Genomic DNA, 20017 nt, shown 5'->3' on the forward strand with positions numbered 1-20017 from the left:
TATATGCACACCTATTTTGAATGTCTGATTGGCCGGGCGTATAAACTCACGGTTTTTATGGAACTCTTGTAATACTTTTTAATTAGAATAATACATGACATTTTCTTAATTACCCATGTAGATGATTGATACAGGACACGGAAAAGTTCATGGAATCAATAATGCTGAAAGTAATTAAAATATTAAGAATTAACCCCCTTACCGACAGTAAGGAAAAAAAGGCACTAATGTGTAGTCTAGGAGTGAAAATCACAATGTGAATGAGAAATTATTGCTAAATAATTTCATCATAGAAACATTTTTCTTAGATATATGTTAAACAGAATATAATTTTTATTCGATAATATTTTTATGCAATGAATGAGTGGCTGAACTTCACGCCGGGCGCATAAAATCCGTCCAAAATAACCGACGATAGTTCATATAGAAACTTAGTAAAAGTGAAAGTGTTTTAACTGTAATAATATGTTTGACGGTGCTACTGTTTTGGCAAGCAAAGCAAGAAACAAATGTCAAATAAGTTGTATTTTGATAATAATCAACTAACATCAAAGAATTTGAGAGAGAGAGAAAGAGAGAGAGAGAAAAGAGTTAACTTCATAGTATTCCTAAGTTAAAAAATGATCTCTCACAAAATACATATACTTGCTCCCCCCTAAAATCGTTCGTCACTTTTGGAGAAAATTTACCAGTCTGTTAGATATGTTTTGTGTTATAGAGCAAGTGTACTTAAGCTATAGAGAATGTAGAAAATATCAATATTTTGCTTCTTTTCCGTAATATTTATCTACTGATGGATACCTTTATTTATACGCACGATTAACTTCACCAAATTATCATACATTTTAAACAATGGAGGATTTTTAAATGCTAACAGATAATCTAAATCCGAAAAAAATCGCACCGAACCTAGTATTTGAATTGTGTCTATTTTAATCGTTTTAAAGATTTAGAAGCACGTTTTCCGGATCTATACGAGTTATCGTATCCGTATTCGATAATGGCAAGAACAAGTAGGTACAATTTTCAATTATGGGTCGGTTAACTTGGTCCTATATGGAGGATATCTATATTGTGTGATTTTGAAGTATCCCAAACAAAGTTTGGAGACATTGTTTTTGTACGGTTCTTATTATTGCTATTTTTACAAAACTCTATGATACGATAGGTCTGCATATTTAGATGTTTGATTTTTCTCATTTGGGGTTGGCCAACCACTTTTCTAAAGGGTCAAAAGGTTGTGGGGTATAACATTGAACCTTATTGGAAACATTGTATATTCTATTGTAAATGGATAATACATGAAAACGGACAAAGATAACAATATAGGGTTTTCAGAATCATATATTGACTGTTACAGGCAATATATAGGATTTATTATTTCTGACCCCTGGGGTCATCCCCACCCCATCCCCCAGGAATTCGAAATGACCATATATCTCAGAAACTGTTAGAATCCTGACCCCTAAACCATATATATTCTTGTTCCATGTGTTAAGGGGCATCAAATGGTATGTAGGTAATGGGCCTCAGAGTTGGTCCTGACATCACTCAAACAGGAAGTGCACAAATAACTTGAAAACGGTTAAAATTCCCACCCCTAAATCATATATTCTCTTGTTTCTTGTGTCAAGGGGCATCAAATGGTTTGAGGTCATTGGCCCCTGGGTGGTCTTGACCCCCCCCCCTTTAACAGGAAGTGCCTAAATATCTTGAAAACGGTTAAGATCCCCACCCCTTAACCATATATATTCTTGTTTCTTTGGTCATGTTGGTTCACCAGATGTATAGTAAAGGATTCCTGGGGAACATCATGGAACTTCAGAAATAAGAACTAAACAAAAATCAAGTTCTAAATCTTTTTATCTGTATAGTTTGACCCATATGGGTCATCCCTACTCCCAATGACGTCCTCGTTCGTTTGGGAGTCTTTATAATCGCCTCGATTATTATTACATCATGTAAAAATAGTTGTTATCCAAAGAGTTAAAATAGTGTATATATTCGAGAGGCTTGTCGATTCGTTTGATGGTGTAGTATCACGAATCAGGGTCCGTAAAATTGGATCTCCCCTCCCCAGTTGTGATTTACTTTACCTACGAAGATCGTGATTTAAATAAACTCAAATCTACATTTCCTAAGGATTTTTCTACACACGTTACAAAATGGTCAATTAGTTGTTTAAAAGATTGTTTTTTAAAGTCTTGCTCAAACACTTGAAATATCTTCTTTAAAATGAATATGGTCTTTTAATTTACAAAACTTGAATTTCCTACAACATAGTAGACTATGTGCCAAGTTTAATAGAAATTGGTCAAGTTGTTCCGGAAAGCCGAAAATGTAAAAGGTTTAGACAGACAAAGAGACAGACGGGCATGTATACATACAAGGGTCTGGCTAAAAGTGATCAGAATAATTCGTTTCAGCTTTCAACTTAAGTGAGCTAGAAAACCCAAGTTTGAAATTTTAGAAAGAATCTCTAAAGCTGTATTATCAAGTCGTTATGAAAATTTAAACGAAGCTTAATTATTTACTCATCTATTTTTTTAGGTTAATATTTTTACGCTTTACATATATGTACAATATTGTTATTGATTTGTTGACCAATTCACTATGCAGGTCTTCTGCATATATATTTACACAATGGTCCAAACTTTTTAATATATCCCATTTAAACTAGTATACTGTATAATTTTGTCAATTTTCCTTTGATTTTCTAGCTAAATGGATTTAAAATCTAAAAAATTATTTATATTAAAAAAATGAAGTGCAAACCAACTTTGCAGATAACTGATATTTAAAACATCTTATCAGTACATATAAACCCTACTTATTTTTTTATTTCCAATTTGGACTGGATATCCTTCCTTTAAACTCAATTCTGTAATTTTCATATTCTTTTAGTTTTCAGTTTAAAGGATTTTTTAAAAGTTTACGAGAACTTAGAAGAAACTCTTTAATTATAACCTTAAAAAATGATTTATTAACGAATTATGACCAAGCTGTGCTAAATGTGAAATGAGAAAAATAACTTTTGTGTAAAATTACCAGTTGTACAATTACCACCCATCCATCCTTCAACACAGGAAGAACACGATCCGTTTGTGTGTCGACACTGGCCATGCTGGCAGTTAGGTGAACATACATAAGAACAGTTTGTGCCAAAATATCCTTCATTACAAGCTTAAAAGTAGAATTAACAATAAGATCAAATTTACAAGGTCGACAAAATCCTTTCCAATTTACTATAGCAAAAAATTTGACAAATTAAGGACTTTTAAAACAATTTTGAATCAGACTACTTTTTAAAAATAAACCCATAATAGTCAACGATAATGTTTCAACATCAAAACTTCTTAATGATGGCATTTTGAAAACATTAAAATGACTGTAAAATTGTCTTACACTTATTACAAAGTGTTCCGACAAAACCGTCCTGACACCCATTTGGACACACACCACTGACATGGTCACAGAGTTGATTGTTTATACAGTGTCCGCTACATTTTCTGCTACAATCGATCCCAAAATATCCTGGTAAACATTCTGTACAAATAAGAAGTCACCGATCCGTCACAAACTTTATACAACAATACAATCAAAACAAGTCATTTATAATATACATTAAAGATAGGTTGATGATGCAATTGAATTGTATTCACATGTACATGTATTTATACATTGGTCGATTAATGTACCTTTGCTACAGTTATTGTTAGTATATCCCGGATCACATCCCCTGTCACACAGACCAGTCTGTTTGTTACACGGAGAGTTATTCAGACAGTGACCACTGCAGTTGTGGACACAGTTATATCCATAGCCGCCGTCATTACATTCTGTATTATATAACCGTTATTGTTATCAATTAATTTGATGTAATTCACCAAAAGAAATAACAGTTAAATACGTTCAAGGTCTTCTGTCGACTAAAATTCTAACACAAATACTCTAACATGATACAAATTTTATAGAATATATAATTAGTACAACCACACTATATATATTGATGCATACAATTATATAAAAAAAAAATCCAGAAGTGTTTTAGGTAAATGAAATTATTCTGAAAGTCGTATGTCTATCCTTATCAAAATTATTATTATATTGTAAAGTCTTTATTTAATAGTTCATTTTATTTTTGTTTTATGACGTATGTTTTCATGCTTACAAGATGAATGGCTCTCTTTAAATTTGTCTTACAGGTAGCTACACCATTTATGTACCAAATGGCCGTTTTTGGCCAGTTTTTTCCTGAGATTCATTGCCACATTATATTATGAGAAAAAACGTTTAGGATATGAGTTTACATTTGTATAGGTATATCAAAGACGTAAGGTGTAATTTTAAATTACGATAAGAGAAAAGCGATTGAAAACCAAAACGCATAATGAGCTGAAAATGAGAAAAAAACAATCTAATATTATGAGGCTACAATCCTTGTTTTTGTGTATGCATGATTTTAATTAAAAATGAAAAAGATATATGAAAAAAAAAGATATCTTAATTTTTAAACTTACTATTTTTTTTAAGTCCTTAGAATATTAAAATAAAAAAAAGTACAATTACAACTAATACCTTCATTACACAAGTCTCCCTTCCATCCAGCAGCACAACCACTGTCACATACACCAGTCACGTGGTTACAGGTAGCCTCATCTCTACAATGTCCTACACACTGTTGGGTACAGTTCATACCGTACCACCCTTCTCTACATTCTGTTATACAGACAAATGCAACTAAATTTCTGTTTAATACTTAGTTTAAATGAAGTAGTATGTTTAATTAAAAACCAGCTTATATCAAAAGCAACATTTGAAAAAACTAATATCAATATCTGTATTCATACTTATATTACAATCTAATCCAGTCCATCCAGGTTTACACAAGAAGCAAGTTCCGTTCTCTATGTGACACGTGCTGTCTTTACAGTTGGTCGGACATTGATTGTCACAGTTAATACCATAGAAACTGGCATTGCTACATCCTGCACCAAACAAATATAAATTACTCGAGATAGTGATACTGTTTTACTCTATATCAAAGTAAAGGCTAGCAATTTGATACGAATGTGGGATCCTACTATATTAATTGGTTGCAACGATGACACGGATACATGTATGGAGAAATAATTAACTTAAGTTAACGACTATTGATATAGGGTTAATCATTTTTGGATCAACCTCATTTTTTTAAATTTTGATTCTATGATATAGTACTCTTTATGATTTGTCAAAATCATTTATAGAGTCTACTTCTGTTATCAAATCATAATATTAATTCAATCAAAAATTAAATGACTCACAAACACCCTTGCAAGCTATGTTTCTAAATAGTATTATCTACTTCAAAATATAAATGGTATATCCTGCTTCGACAAACCTTGAAAAGGTTTTCATTCGCTAAATACTATTTATGGAAAAGAGCTTGTGGTTTTAAACAAGTTCATTCCCTACTAGATAAATAAAATGCGTACATATTTTTTTTTCATATTTTTCAAACATGTATCTGAGGATATGTTCTTATAAGATTTAACCAAGTTGGCTGGCCATCAGTATTATAAAAGGTAGGGCAATTGCTAAAGTGGAAATGATTGTGGAAATTGGCGCTTTTTTTTCATACACAGGCAAAAGTGGCTCGCATGAATCTCATATGAAACTAGAGACGAGCTCGTTGCAAGCAACGATTAGGTCTTCCGTCGTAGCTGCGTCATACTTGTGACGTAATATAAAAATTGATACCTGACCATGGTGCAATATTAGATGTATAAACACTGTGTAAAAGAAACAAAATACATGTATATAAGCAAATACAGATCTTTAAAAGTTGTCTGAAGTTTGATTCGCCGCATGTTGTTTTTTTGCATGTGCATTTTATTTTGAGAAACTTATCGAATCATCATAATTGACTCAATATACACAGAATATGGACGACGATTATAATCACACAGTGGGTATGCCCGGTATGAACGTAAAAAGACCAAACATTTTACTCGCATTTTTTTATCGAAAGCAAGGGCCAATGAATCTTTTAGAATGTATGCGGAGATCCTGGAAATTTTACAGGGGGTTCTGAAGAATAATTTTGTTTTTTGAGGGGGAGGGGGCATGCGCGGATAAGAAAAATTTTCCTGGGGTGGGGGTTGAGTGTCTGACGGTTATTTGAGTTTGCCTGGGGATGTCCGAGGCATATTTTTGTAATTTTATATTGTACATGTAATGGAAAGAAATTTTGCGGGGGTTGGGGTGGGGTCTGGAACCCTCACCCTACTCTTCTAGATTCGCGCATGGGGAAGGCCGATGCCGGTAATTTAACGGTAATTTTAACCATTTTTATTTAATTAATCATTTTCAAAATTATCGGAATTCCAATATTACCTTTAAACGCAGTTAAAACTTAAAATACGAACCATTTAGTCTCGGTGAGTATTCGGCCAACATGCGTCCGCGTACGAAAGAAATGGCAATATTCAAGAAATTTGGATGGACGATCTGGGTCCTAGGTCGTCCATCCGATTCTTTTTCAGACTAAGAGCTACAGAACTGCACTTAGAGAATGTCAAACTGATTATGTCAATTTATTTTGTCTCAAAGAATCAGTTTTTTTAATAAAGTTTTATCTTAAAAAAAAAGAAATCGGGCACAATTTTCAATGTTAGCATTTTACAATTTAAAGGTCTAATCAAATTTTGAATGAAGTTTCAAGATACTACTCTTCGTTGTTTTATACGAAATATTGCGTGGAAAAAAGATTTACATCGCATATATATTATAGAACTAATTTCTTCTCTTTTTTATTTACATCAAAATAAATCCAAGAAAAAATCTAAATATTTTTTTTTCCTTTATATGTGTTAATGAAAACGTTGATCAGCAAGGGCCGGTTCTATGTCGTGCAAGCACCTACTTAATAGATTGTTACACGGATCTACCACGATGACAAATATCGAAAAGGCAATATTGTGGGTGAAGGATGAAAGTGTAGTTTGTTTTTTAGGTTTATTTTTGATAATTATATTTATCTGGATCAATTTGGTCTGTTGGTTTGTTTTGTTTATTGAAAAGGGGAATAAAGAAAATGAGTAATTTCCGATATGAAGTCAAGCATATATTTTTATATTATCATTGACTTAAAACATGTTGGAAAAAAGAAATATTGCATCAAGCAGTTAGTTATTATGCGCAGATCATGCATTCCTCTATGGTTTTCACAATTGCATGTATCAGTTACTACACGTATTTGCGTACGGAGAAATACATTTCCAAAGAGATGATATAGTTATCAGTTAAGTTCCAGATTGTCTTCTGCACATGCAAGCACGTGTGTAATCCTGATTTAAAAATAGGTATAATGTCCGGGGAGGGGGGAGGGGGGGTCATCGCAACAAAATTGTGTATAAGCGTACTAGAGTGTACATTGTTAATTAATAATTGATGTTGAATTGTTATTAACAAACAAAATCATAAATTTATAATAACAAACACTAAAATGCCAGGGAGTTCTGCTGGACGCGATTTCATTTGTCTTCAATTAATAGAATGTAGGGATGCCCGCCTACTTAATACATATGCTCACGCGTCAACAGATTAAAAATGACTGTATTTTGGATTTATAAATCGTTCTAAAACATTCGATCTGATATATCGTTGTTAACAATTCAAAACTTTGAACGATTAAAATTGTTTTTATACCTAGTACCCCGACCCTCACAGAAAAAATCCATTCAGATCAATGGAAATTTCATTTACAAGACTCCGCGCCAGAATCAGCTAGAATGTCTCATTCATTAATTTTTTCGTAGTTATAGTGGACGAGTCCAAAATAGGAATTTTGAGACACATCATACAATGTGAACATATGCCATGAATGCAGTTTACTTTGCGTCTATTTTCTTATTTTGAGAGTCCTTTTTATCATGTTTATCATGGCTTGAAAATGACGGAAAGCCCTTGAATGTTGTTATCTTTATGCAGGCACGTAGCATCCTTTTTGAAAGTGGGGGGGGGGGGGGGGCAGACTCATCCAAAAAGTCTTGACAAGCATAAAAAAAAAAAAAAAAAAAAAAAAAATCCAAAAATCTTCAAAATCCTAATCCGGGGGAGGGGGGGGGGGGGTCTGGCGTAGTATGTATATAACTTCAATTTCAATCCTAATTTCCTTATTTTTATATAAATTTTTTACATCCTTGATAATTCAATTTTTTATAAGTAAATTTTTAAAAAATTAGTTGCTGTGAGAAAAAGTGGGGGGGGGGGGGGGGGGGGGGGGGGGGCACCCACAAGCTTGAATTAATAATTGCCTGAGGATGCATCTTTAATGTGTCAACATTTATATTCATAATTGATGAAAACGTTATATGGGATGTAATAAGCACAATGAGCAAGAGTGTTCAATTAAAAGGGCATTTCACATTGCACGTGTGTAATCCTGATTTAAAAATAGATTGCCATATTTGAAAGGTCAAAAAAAAAAGAGGGAGGTGTCATCGCAACAAGATGATACACATTGTCTAAGTAGTACAATGTAAGTAATAGTTGGTGTTGGATTATCATCATTAACAAAGAATGATCAGTTTGGATTAATTAAAACAAATATAAATTCATATAATTGGAATATTTACTGGAGGGGCTACGTACAAGTAATTCGCCGAAGTGGGGTACGTGTGACCCGATTTTCGATCAATTGGGCGATTTCATTCATCTGGAAAAGGGTTTCACTCGCGTGTACAAATGTAAATGTACATCTAACAATTGCTAGTCAATTAAGTGTGTATGTTAATTCGATAGATTTCTTCTAAAACATTCAATCCAAAGTATAATATATGTAGTTATTAGTTGACACCCTCTCAGTGGATCTATGCCGATGGATCTATCTGAGATCTCAGCTGTTGCGTGAATGGTAAAGAAAGACTTCGCGCCATAATACGTCTCATTCATAATTTTGGCTCGCCGATTAGTGGGCGAGTCCAAGTTAGGCCAGAGCACATGATGTGTAGATGGTCTTACCCACTCTATTTTCTTAACTGGTCATATAATAAATAGAGATATCATGGATCTTTCACTTTTGTCGGAGCATGTAATAAATGGAACCAAAAAATAAAGTAATTCTAATTGAATTAAATTGAAGTTAAAATGTAAATACCCCCTCCCACCTACGGATTAGGATTTTCAAAATTCCCCATTTTTTAAATTCCTTGTCAAGATTTTTTTTTGATGAAGCTGCCCACCTAACCCCCCCCCCCACACACACACACACAGACACACTTTCAAATAACGATGCTACATGTACGTGTTTGAATATCCTTTCCTATATGGTTAGAAATAACAAAATGTCTTTGATTTTGCATCTAATATATAACAAATTCAATTTTCAATTTGGCTGTTTGAGATTATTCGATACATGTACATTCCTAAAATGATTTAAAATAATGAAATGATTTAATTTCCAGTGATATACAGGTACATGCACTCGATCGAAGAAAAAGATTGAAATTGCTTCTAAACTCTGCGCGTTCAGTTTAATAATTTATGATCCGCAGCGAAAATTAAATTTCATTTCTTATAAGATAGCCTAATTGATACATGCATGCTTCCATTGAATAAATTTGGGTAGTCAGGCAAGCTTTTTGGAAAGCTATTGCTTGTATAATATTAAGGTCAAACGCGACCTTCATGTGTCTTCCATTTTTTCCTATCTCCACAATGTGAATTAAGATTTCCACTTTGTTATTTCATAATTAAATTTTTATGTAATATGATTTTTTTGGTTTGAATATAATGTGTTCAAATTAAAATATATAGTATGACTTTACTTATAAGCATTCAAATGCATTTTGCGTGCTATTTTAAGGGAAGTTCGAAATATTCTAGCTCCAAAACGAGCCTGGTAATGTACTCTAATTTTTTTGGAATTAACAGGTTTAAATGTTAATAAATAAGGAATGAAATATCAAGGAAAATTATATAAAATTGAGGAACGTTTCGTCTGTCCTTAATTAAAATAATATAAATAGACATCATAAATCCCATATCAAACGACATATAACCACTTGAATCTGCGCGTCTTTTAATGAAATTATGAACAGCGGCAATTCTAAGTTAATGTTAGCTGCAAGTCTGTATAGCACTTGTATGCAAAATTTCGGATGGTACTTAATTTTTCCAGACGGAGAGCTACATATATGCAGCTAAGGTAACTAATAATGCTTCCGATGAAATACTTTGTTTAGTAATGCAAGGTTTTAAGAGAGCAATACTTATTTGTTTAAAAATAACACCCTAATACTTCGCATTTCATTCGCTGTTTGTAGAACAAGCAGAACCAGTATCAGTTCGATCCCTACCGTATGTACATTGTTCGAATTTAATAGCCCTTGCATTGGATTGCTTTGCATGTACAAAATATCTTTTAAAAATTCAACACTGAAAGTGTTTATCTATATGGCTATTAATCTATATATACATGTACACATAGCGTACACATGTGATTCAAAATACCCCAAACGGAAAAATTCACTTACTGAGTCTACATTTTATAGAATTTGCAAAAAATACATTGCGGGTCTGAATGTTTGTTAATGTGTCAATCTATCAATATACAGTTTGTTAATTATTTTCGATTGCTAAGGCTACATCGTTTTTGATGAACATTGAACAACATTTTTTCCATGCCATTATTTCCACGGAAGATAGCGAGTACAATTATAAAGCACAATTTATTTAATTATCTCTTTAATATTGTGTACTAGTATGTAATAAATTATTTATAAATTGCTGCCGAAGGTTGTTTGGTATTTTCGTTTGTAGATGCATTGCAAGTAAAAAACGTGAAACGCGGGGCAAGTCATAATTAATATCCCTAATAACCGTTACTTAAAAATAGCGGCTTTGGATTCGAATATTATCGTATACGAATATTAAGTTCACTTTTTAAAATCATCTCCACGATGATAATATTATATCCATCGGAAATCAGTATTTTGTTTTGCTTTAAAAGAAATGTTCTTTCGGGAGCAATCCTCTTCGTTTAAATTGCCAGCGTACATTTGTCATGTCAGTAATACACATTGTGCTTTATATGACGGCCGTGTACATGGTGTATACGTACTGTAGAAAAGTTGAGTTTGATTACCATGCATTCGAACCATTTAATTAACACATCTCCCAGTACTGAAACAATTCAAAATGTCTCTGTTACAGTAACACAGCGGGGCGTTAAACATGTGTACGTCCAGCTCTACAAGCATATGCACTGTCGTCAAGGCGACGGCCTGAATACAGCTAGCGACTCTTCTATCGATCGGTTACCTGAGTCTCGTAATGCATCTAAATATAGAAAAGGGCACAGTTATGAAACAAACAACAAAAAATAAGGTCAAAGACTTTCATCTTTATGAAATGAATATGTACATATGAATAAAAACATTTGGGAATTTTATGTAGAATTATTTTTGCGCGCTGCATGTATCAGTTAGTGCATTACAAAAAGCCCTTTCATAACCTCCTAAACGTGCGCACCCCCACAAAAATTATTTTTGCGCGCTGCATGTATCAGTTAGTGCATTACAAAAAGCCCTTTCATAACCTCCTAAACGTGCGCACCCCCACAAAAATCGACCGAACTGACAACAATTGTTTCTGCAAATACTGGCTATAAATTACGAAAACATTAAATTGAATACCACGGAAGGATTCAAAATTAATTTCTTTGCAACTTTGCTTCAATAATGCATTAGAAATTTTTATTCCTTTACAAGTTATTGACAAGAAACTTTTGACGCATCTAACTCCTTAATTATAGGGGCCAGCCCCTTTTTCTGTATACCGAATGAAAGGTCTTGGTAAGACCAAGATCTTTTAAAATACATGTTATAACAAATTTTTATCAGGTTGGAAACTAACACGGAAAATACGCGAATTTTTTTGAATTTTTTTCTTGCCTTTGTTTCAACTTCTATACCACCCCTTTTATTTGCATTTAAATAATAAATAAAATATATCTCGCACAAATTCAATGTATTAGCTTCCAAACCAGCCCATATTTGAGACTCTGCCAGTCATCGTTATAGCTAAACCCCCCTGGACAAAAGAAGTCGTTAAATTTTACTAAAAGGGGAATAACTCAAAACCGAATGGGGATTTTCCTCAACTAAAATATGCAACGACAACATCACGCGGCATGTTATCAGTCCTGAAAATTTCAAAACAATCGGTGAACAAACGAGCGAGATATTAAGGATCAAAGTTGGCGTCTAGAAGAAAAAAAAAAATAATAAGAAATTTGAAAATTTTTCAGAATAATAGTAAGGTCTTCCGTTGGAAACGGAAGACCTTAATTAGCATGAAGTTCATGCGAAGAATTCGCATGAGTAAGAGACGAAAAGTAACACGCATGAATTTCATGCAAAAGCCTCATGCGATTTTGACATAATTTTCATGCGAATATCATATGTGAACATTTCGCACGATATTCATGCGAAAATGTACATCTTATGTTTCACTGTTGTTTCATGCGAATATCATGCAAATATCATGCAATTTTCATACAAAATACGGTCTGTACTATGCAGCTTAATTCAATAATCTTGAAATCTTGATCTCTTTTTATCTAAATTTGAGAATATAATCTGTTATATTTTGAAAAGAAAACTGAAATCCTAATTAATTTGCGTTATACAGAATTAACATTAACAGAAAACAATGACAATAATCTTCTTAGGAAAATCTTCTTTATTTAGATAAGAACATAATTCAAATTTCTTCTTCTTCCACTTCTCGAAAAGGCTTGTTTCTTCATCAATCTACAAGAAAATATCCATAATGCAGTGTTCTTGAAATTTACCTATTACTGAATGGCATACCGGTATCTATTTTGAATGTGAATTATTAATATTGGCAGATAAAAACTAAATTCATTGATATATGACATGCAGTTGATAACATGATAAATGCTCGTTAAAGCAGATTTGATCAGATATAATAAATTTCTGATTGTCATATCCGAATACTACCATTCTCACTTTAAAATATCACTCTGATCCATGTCCTTGTTGTTATTTTATGCTTTCAGTTTGTGAGTTTATTACATAAACCAAATCTCTCACCTGAGCATCAATAGCCATAACTTATCAAATCTACTTTATGCTGCCAAATACAAAACATTTGGACAACTTTAAAGAGTACTGTTCATTTTGTTTAAGAGGATTTTGAAATTTTCCTCACATAATCATCAAGCCCCTTTTGTTGTTTCAATTTTTTAGGAAAATATTTCTAAATGTCAAAAACAATTTCTATTGTGGCCCAACCCTAGGAACCATTATATGTATATGAACAAATTTCAATCTACAATACCTCAAAATGCTTGCATACAAGTTTCAGCTATTTGGACCAAAGGCTTTTAAGATTTTTTTTTTAAAAATAACACATTTTTTATCATTCTAATTTCACTAAAAGAAGGTGTGACTTTTCATTGTTTAATTAACAAACTGGAATTCCCTTCCAACTAATATTGTTTTGTGTCAAGTTCGATTAAAATTGGCTCAACTGTTCTGGAGAAGGAGAAAATGTCAAAAGTTTACAGAGGGATGGAGACTGTCCTGGGACAGAATTAAGACAGACAATAGTGATCAACACATGAACTTTTCGCTCAAGCCGGTTGTTTGAATCACTTAAATGAGCTTCAATGTTAAACATTGATCCAAATTATTATACAATTCTTAAATAGAAGAAGTATTACTTACCACTGTATCCATGAATTCTTCCGGAATGTTGTTGGTTGTCATGCTGTTAAAATCTTTTCCAAAGAGTCTTTGCAAATCTGCATGTGCAAACTTAAAGTTCTCTGCAAATATTATTGTTGTATAATTATTAAATGATTTCATTCCTGTTTGATCTTATAAATATCTACGGTAGATATAATTAAGTAATACGCTATTGTAATCTTGATATTCATTAATGGATTTCTTATTTAATATTTTTCACATCTTCTACACAAATTCTTAACAAAACTACATGTAAGTTGTTGTGCTTACTCAATAACGAACCTGCTATTAATGGCGGAAAGACACTCTGGACAAATATGGAAGGATCTTTTCTTCTCTTCTTTTGACTTTTGGAAGAAAACAAGCATATGTAATGAACAATTTTCAGGATTGGCTCGAGTATAGAATCTCAGTATATTTAGTACTTTGATTTATCCTCACCTTTTATACAGCCAACAGGCATGTCATCATGTTCACACCTCCATCCAAATAGTACCAACTCCATATCCGTGTAAGGATGTTTTTGTCATGCTTCAATGGTAAAGATATCAGATATTTTATTGCATAAGCCCATAACATTACGCTAAGGATATAAGCAAAGTTTGCTCTGTTCATCATCACAATTCACTGCAGTTATAAATAATTGTAACGAATTCTTTATAATAATTTGCAAAAATTTCGAATGATGGTTTTTATTTATCAAAACGGGAAGCAGAGATCTTCCGATAATACATAAATATGTCATTTGGGCCTATGTTTCTTACCTCTGTCATTCACTTTTTACTCGAGTCTCGTTCCCGCTGACGTCACATATTGCGTAAATTTTTGGTACTGAGAACCGTCAGGATGGTGTTTGATTTTACATAGAGCAATATACCAAAAATCAATAGATCAGATCAGATTTTGTAATTTAGATATGATTAGAATAATTATCATTAATAATTTGAAGCGCTACAGGTTGATGTGCATCTTTTTTGTAAGCCCTTGCAAACATTTTATTCGTTTCCGAAATCCCGTTCGAGTTATCTCCCGCGATAACTCATATGCAGACAGACTGAATTTTCTCTAGCTGCAAAGTTATGTACATCGGCACTGGCTGATCAGTGATGCAAGCCAGCAGAAACTTTACATCAACGTCATCAAGATGTGTCCGATCAATCGTACGATTATATACTCAGCGATTGAAAAGTTCGTGATCCTGGATAGGAGAGGAGCGGATCGTCAACATGCAGGTACCCTAGAACTAAGATGTTTCAAGTGTGTGCATATTGTATGTTTACATGTTATATGTTAACTAACGTTTCCAGAAACGTGTTTAAACACTAAAAAATCTACTGTTATTATTAAACTTAGATGCAGGTCTTTACATGTAATATCTAATTAGGGGTGCGTCAAGGAGACAATTTGAGCCCCACATTATTTAAAATGTTTATAAATGACCTGCCATCATATTTACAGGGCTGTATTGACTCTATATCATTATACTCAAAAAAACATAGACTGTTTAATGTATGCTGATGACATAGTAATCTTTTCATCATCACCAGAAGGACTTCAGCAAAAATTAAATGCTTTAGAGAAATATTGTGATGACTGGGGTATGCAAGTTAATTCCAATAAAACAAAAATTAATATGTTTTACGGTGTGACCGTTGGGGCGAGCGCAGAAGGAACCACACATCTGTCATCATTGTTAAATGCAACCCGTGGACTTGCCCTAACCAAAAAACGTTGGCTTTGTCTCGAAAACTTTTAATTACCACCGCAAGGAACCCGAAGTTATCCAATGACCCCTTCCTAGTCTTATACACTTAAACAAACTACCACTGAGCATTAATCAGCTGTTAATAAAATGTTAAACAGACTTACATTGTATTAAAATATTTTGATAAACACAACGCCATTTTGTTATGTAGATACAATTATGTTTTATCTTTTCTTTACCTTTTAATAATGATCATTAAAATCAGTAAAAAAATAAATTTTGTCTGTTATTTCTCATTTTGTTCCTTGTTGTAACCTGTGTTTTAATTATTTTCCTCTGTGACATTAATTTTGTTTTAAATCTTTTTAATTTTTGTACGCTATATAAGCGACGCTGCGTTGTAGACATGTGCCCTCACCCCTTACTTAGTGTGTGATATCCAATATTATTTGACCACATATGCAACTATATAACAAATACATGTACCGGTAGATATTTTAACAGTTTAATTCTATTCTTTTATCTATTCATTACAAAATGACGTGGCTGCACGTAGATCAAAACTAATCAGCCAAAGAGTCACCGTTAACACTGATACTGAGTACTTCCTACATGATCCAGTACATAATTATGCTTGATCCACCTCTAAATGTATCGTGGGAAATTAAAACGCGAGATCTTTGTGACGTCATAGTTAACATTCTTTTGCGCTCGACAGTTTTCGTAAATTGTCGGACAAATTCGGAGAAGGAAATGACGTCATATAAAGTTCAGTTTTTTTACGTAAGCTTATTTGTTTACTGTAATGTTTTTAGAAGGATTGTTTTTATTGTTAAATGAAAATGATGTATGCGATGTAGAGGTAAGAATTTTCCGTAGAAACACTTCCTGTTCCACGATGTTGCTATGCACCGCAAAGGATCACTGGGATAGTAGAACGTTTTCACGCGGGTCCACAAAATTTTCTTTGAACAATGTGCAGATTTTAACTCGAATTTCCTCCGTTCGTACACGTTGTCTATGGAGCTCGCTACGCGAGCGGCGCTTCGCGCCGCCTCGCTGCGCTCGCTATTTTATTTAATAAAGCTGGGAGAACAATAAACCATAAATTTAGTTACAAAAATTTCAATATTGAATGTGTACCAAATTACAAATACTTAGGCATTCATTTCGCAGCTTCAGGGACTTTCTCACTGGCTAAGGTGGAATTACACAAAAAGGGACTGAAAGCTTATTTCAAACTACGAAAAGACTTCCTGAGTCTAAACCCCGGGATATCGACTAGCTTAAATGTATTTGACCACACTATAAAGCCAATTTTACTTTATGGCTCTGAAATATGGGGAATCTTTAACGTCAATAACATAAAAATAAAACAGTCTAATGATATACTGATACAACAATGTTATAACAACTTAATAGTTGAAACTTTACATCTAAAATTTTGTAAAACCATATTGGGGTTGAATCAAAAAAGTATGAACCATGCTTCACTTTCTGAACTAGGAAGATTTCCTCTACATTATGATATTGTCAATAGATTACTAAACTATTGCTACAGATTAGAAAATTTAACAACAGAGTTTCCTCTATTAAAAGATGCATTTGTATGTAGTAAAGAACTTCATTTCGCCCAAAATACAACTTGGTATTCCTCTATTGAAAAGCTACTAAACATTCTTAATGTTCAAAACATTATGACATATTCTAAAAAAGACTTTGTTACTTCTTTAAAACAATCTCAGACTAAAAAATATTTGATTGATTGGCAGTACTCAAATGAAACACTTAAAGATGGCAAACTTGTTACTTATTTATTTTTGAAAACTAACTTCAGACTGGAAAAGTATTTAACTATATTAAGACCTGAATACAGAAAGCCAATCTGTAGGCTGTGGATATCAGCGCATAGACTTTTTATTGAATCGGGCAGATATAATAACACACCTAGAACAGAAAGAATATGCAAAAATTGTACACTTAATAAAATTGAAGATGAAGAACATTTTCTTATCCAATGCAGCAAATTTACAAAAGAAAGAGAGGAACTATGTGATTTAATTTCATCTAAAGCAAAACATTTTACTAGTTTAGAAGATAAACAAAAATTATTTTGGATTCTAAACTGTGAAGAATTAGATATATTAAACTCTGTTGGTAAATTTTTACAAAAGGCATTGCCTTAATTTGTATTTCCTATTCAAATATTGTTTTTTTATTTTTCAATCATATGATAAACTATTTCAAATTTGTATGTGCATTTGTATCTTGACATATTTATGTATGGTGTTTAACATAAATATATAGAAGACACTATATTGAATGTATGGAAACATACATTATTATACATATATATATATATACATATATACTATTTAATTGTTCATGTCTGTCATAGTTCTTTAAATCATCCAGCTCTTTCCCTCTTGTATATGTTTATTGAATGTTTTATGTTCATTGGATGTTGTATGTCAACAGTCTTCATGTTGCCCCTTGGGGGCCCTTAATTGGTTAATAAAGAAATTGAATTGAATTGAATTGAATATACAATATACGGGGAAATTCGGGTTGACAGAGGGTCTGTCAATTTTCTCCGAAGAGCTTCGGATAAATTTCTATCTATTGTGTATTTTTTATACAAGAATGAATGAACACAGTGTAACCGTAATGATTACGAAATAAATCTGCAGATATATATTTTAAACATACGGTTGCAAGCATGCAATCTGATTTCATGCGCGGATACAGAAAAAAAAATTCGGACGGGGGGGGGGGGGGTGTGATTGATTGAGTAACAAGGTTGGGAGGGGGAGTAAGCCATATTTTCATGAATTTTATACTTTAAATTTAAAGAGTTTTTTAGGGAGTCTGGATCCCCTTGACCCCTCCAAGATCCGGTCTACATGTATAATTTTTATGCATATTGTCACGGTGAATCCATTTATAGGAGTATATATGCAGTGTGAAAATGTTCATAACATTTTATTTTTTTTCCCTACAGGGTTGTTTTAAGATCCAAAGCAATGTTACACAGACAGAAGAATAGGTGAATGCTGCTCCAGTATATGTTGTATATATGATGGCTATAGCAATAACATACATGTATATCACTTGGGAAATCATGCACAACAAACTGTCCATATGATGATACCACGTAAGTATTTATTTGGTGAAATATGCCTTGCGTTTTGAATATTTTTAAAGTTTGTAATTACATGTATATAAAATCAGACATGGATTAACATATATTTGATAAAAGAGGTCGGACATACCTCTTGATCTCATTTGCTTTTGATCAATAAAACATACTGTAAGTTATTTCAATACAGAGATACATTATGATGGGGTTTTTTTTGTTAATTTTATCTGAGTGTATAAATCTTGTGCTTTTACGCTGTTATACATGTACTCAATACATGTACATTTGTTTGCATGTTTCATTATGAATTATATTTTGTCTTGCATATACACAAGGTTGACAAAGATATTTAAATATGGAGAGGGATAAAGAGACATGCTACAGAAGAAGGAAGATAAAGGCACATGATACAGACACCAGAGTGATTACACCAACATCAGTCCAGTAACATTGGTACACACTGAAACTTGAGACCACAAAGGCCTGGATTCTTTTGAAATATACTGTCATCTGTGCAATATCACTTGGAATCATGGAAAACTTGAATCACAGTGTTAACAATTTTCAGTGAATTTTCAATGTCTAGCATAGAAATAATTAATTTTATGTTTGAATATATAGCTGGAAATTTTCCTATATGTAATTCACTTACTGCGTTCAACAGGTTTGGTACACGCAAACTCATAAATTGTATCTCAAAAACATAAGACTTAAAGTATGTATCCTAAATAATGACCAATGCAATCAGCACAGTATTACACATGTAATAAAATCTTAATGTTTACTGACCTTCTAAGAAGAGAGATATAACTCTCAGTTGGTGTGAATGACTATTGTAAAGGCAAAGTTTTACATGTTTACATAAACAAAGACTTTGAAAGTTTTGAAAACATTTATATTTTGATAAAATGTAAACTCTAATCTGATTTTTATTTATACATGTATTAATTCCAACACATGTAGAAATTGTTTAGTTGTCTTAATGTCAAATTTGGTAACAAAAAAGACACTAGTATGTCAATATATGAATGAAAGAATGTTTTTAAAGTGTTATTAATTGATTTGTCATAATTAAATTTTATATGAAAAACATGCAATTTTCATGTGAATTTTGCATGAATTTTATATGAATATGACACAAATATCTAATCGCATGAAAAACATACGAAAAATTATTCGCATGAAAATTGTACATTTTTCATGCGAATATCATGCGAACATATTCGCATGATATTTGCATGAGAAACTTTTCATCTGATTTTCGCATGATTAGCGCATGATTTTCATGCGAAAAGGAAATCGCATGAAAATTATGCGAGCCACTTTTCCCTGTGTACAAAGAGAAATTTAGTCTTAATTTTGACCTTTACAGAATCATTCTTTGACTTATCTCATATGCAAAATGTAGAATCT

General features: G+C 32.6%; 1 protein-coding gene and 3 long non-coding RNA genes across 4 annotated transcripts in view; 1 reads left to right on the forward strand and 3 right to left on the reverse strand.

Annotated features, from left to right (window-relative positions):
- LOC128173034 (uncharacterized) overlaps positions 1–20017 on the reverse strand; it is a 116641-nt gene that overhangs the window by 60145 nt on the left and 36479 nt on the right. Inside the window, exons 4-8 of the mRNA XM_052838786.1 lie at positions 4851–4988; positions 4579–4719; positions 3699–3839; positions 3406–3546; positions 3049–3183 (exon numbers count right to left, since the gene is read on the reverse strand). Of these exons, the coding sequence (XP_052694746.1) occupies positions 3049–3183; positions 3406–3546; positions 3699–3839; positions 4579–4719; positions 4851–4988 (696 nt within the window). The remainder of the gene's footprint in view (positions 1–3048; positions 3184–3405; positions 3547–3698; positions 3840–4578; positions 4720–4850; positions 4989–20017) is intronic.
- LOC128173059 (uncharacterized) lies at positions 11370–11651 on the reverse strand. The gene is made up of 2 exons (XR_008242423.1): positions 11585–11651; positions 11370–11500 (listed from the first exon to the last, which is right to left on the reverse strand). It is a non-coding gene; the product is annotated as an uncharacterized LOC128173059 (long non-coding RNA).
- On the reverse strand, positions 12712–14637 carry LOC128173045 (uncharacterized). Its single transcript, XR_008242402.1, has 5 exons — positions 14525–14637; positions 14202–14291; positions 14043–14107; positions 13740–13840; positions 12712–12800 (listed from the first exon to the last, which is right to left on the reverse strand). It is a non-coding gene; the product is annotated as an uncharacterized LOC128173045 (long non-coding RNA).
- On the forward strand, positions 14856–19486 carry LOC128173050 (uncharacterized). Its single transcript, XR_008242414.1, has 3 exons — positions 14856–14992; positions 18467–18619; positions 18940–19486. It is a non-coding gene; the product is annotated as an uncharacterized LOC128173050 (long non-coding RNA).

This window comes from Crassostrea angulata, chromosome 2 (assembly GCF_025612915.1).
Source record: "Crassostrea angulata isolate pt1a10 chromosome 2, ASM2561291v2, whole genome shotgun sequence".
Taxonomy (NCBI): Eukaryota; Metazoa; Mollusca; class Bivalvia; order Ostreida; family Ostreidae; genus Magallana; species Magallana angulata.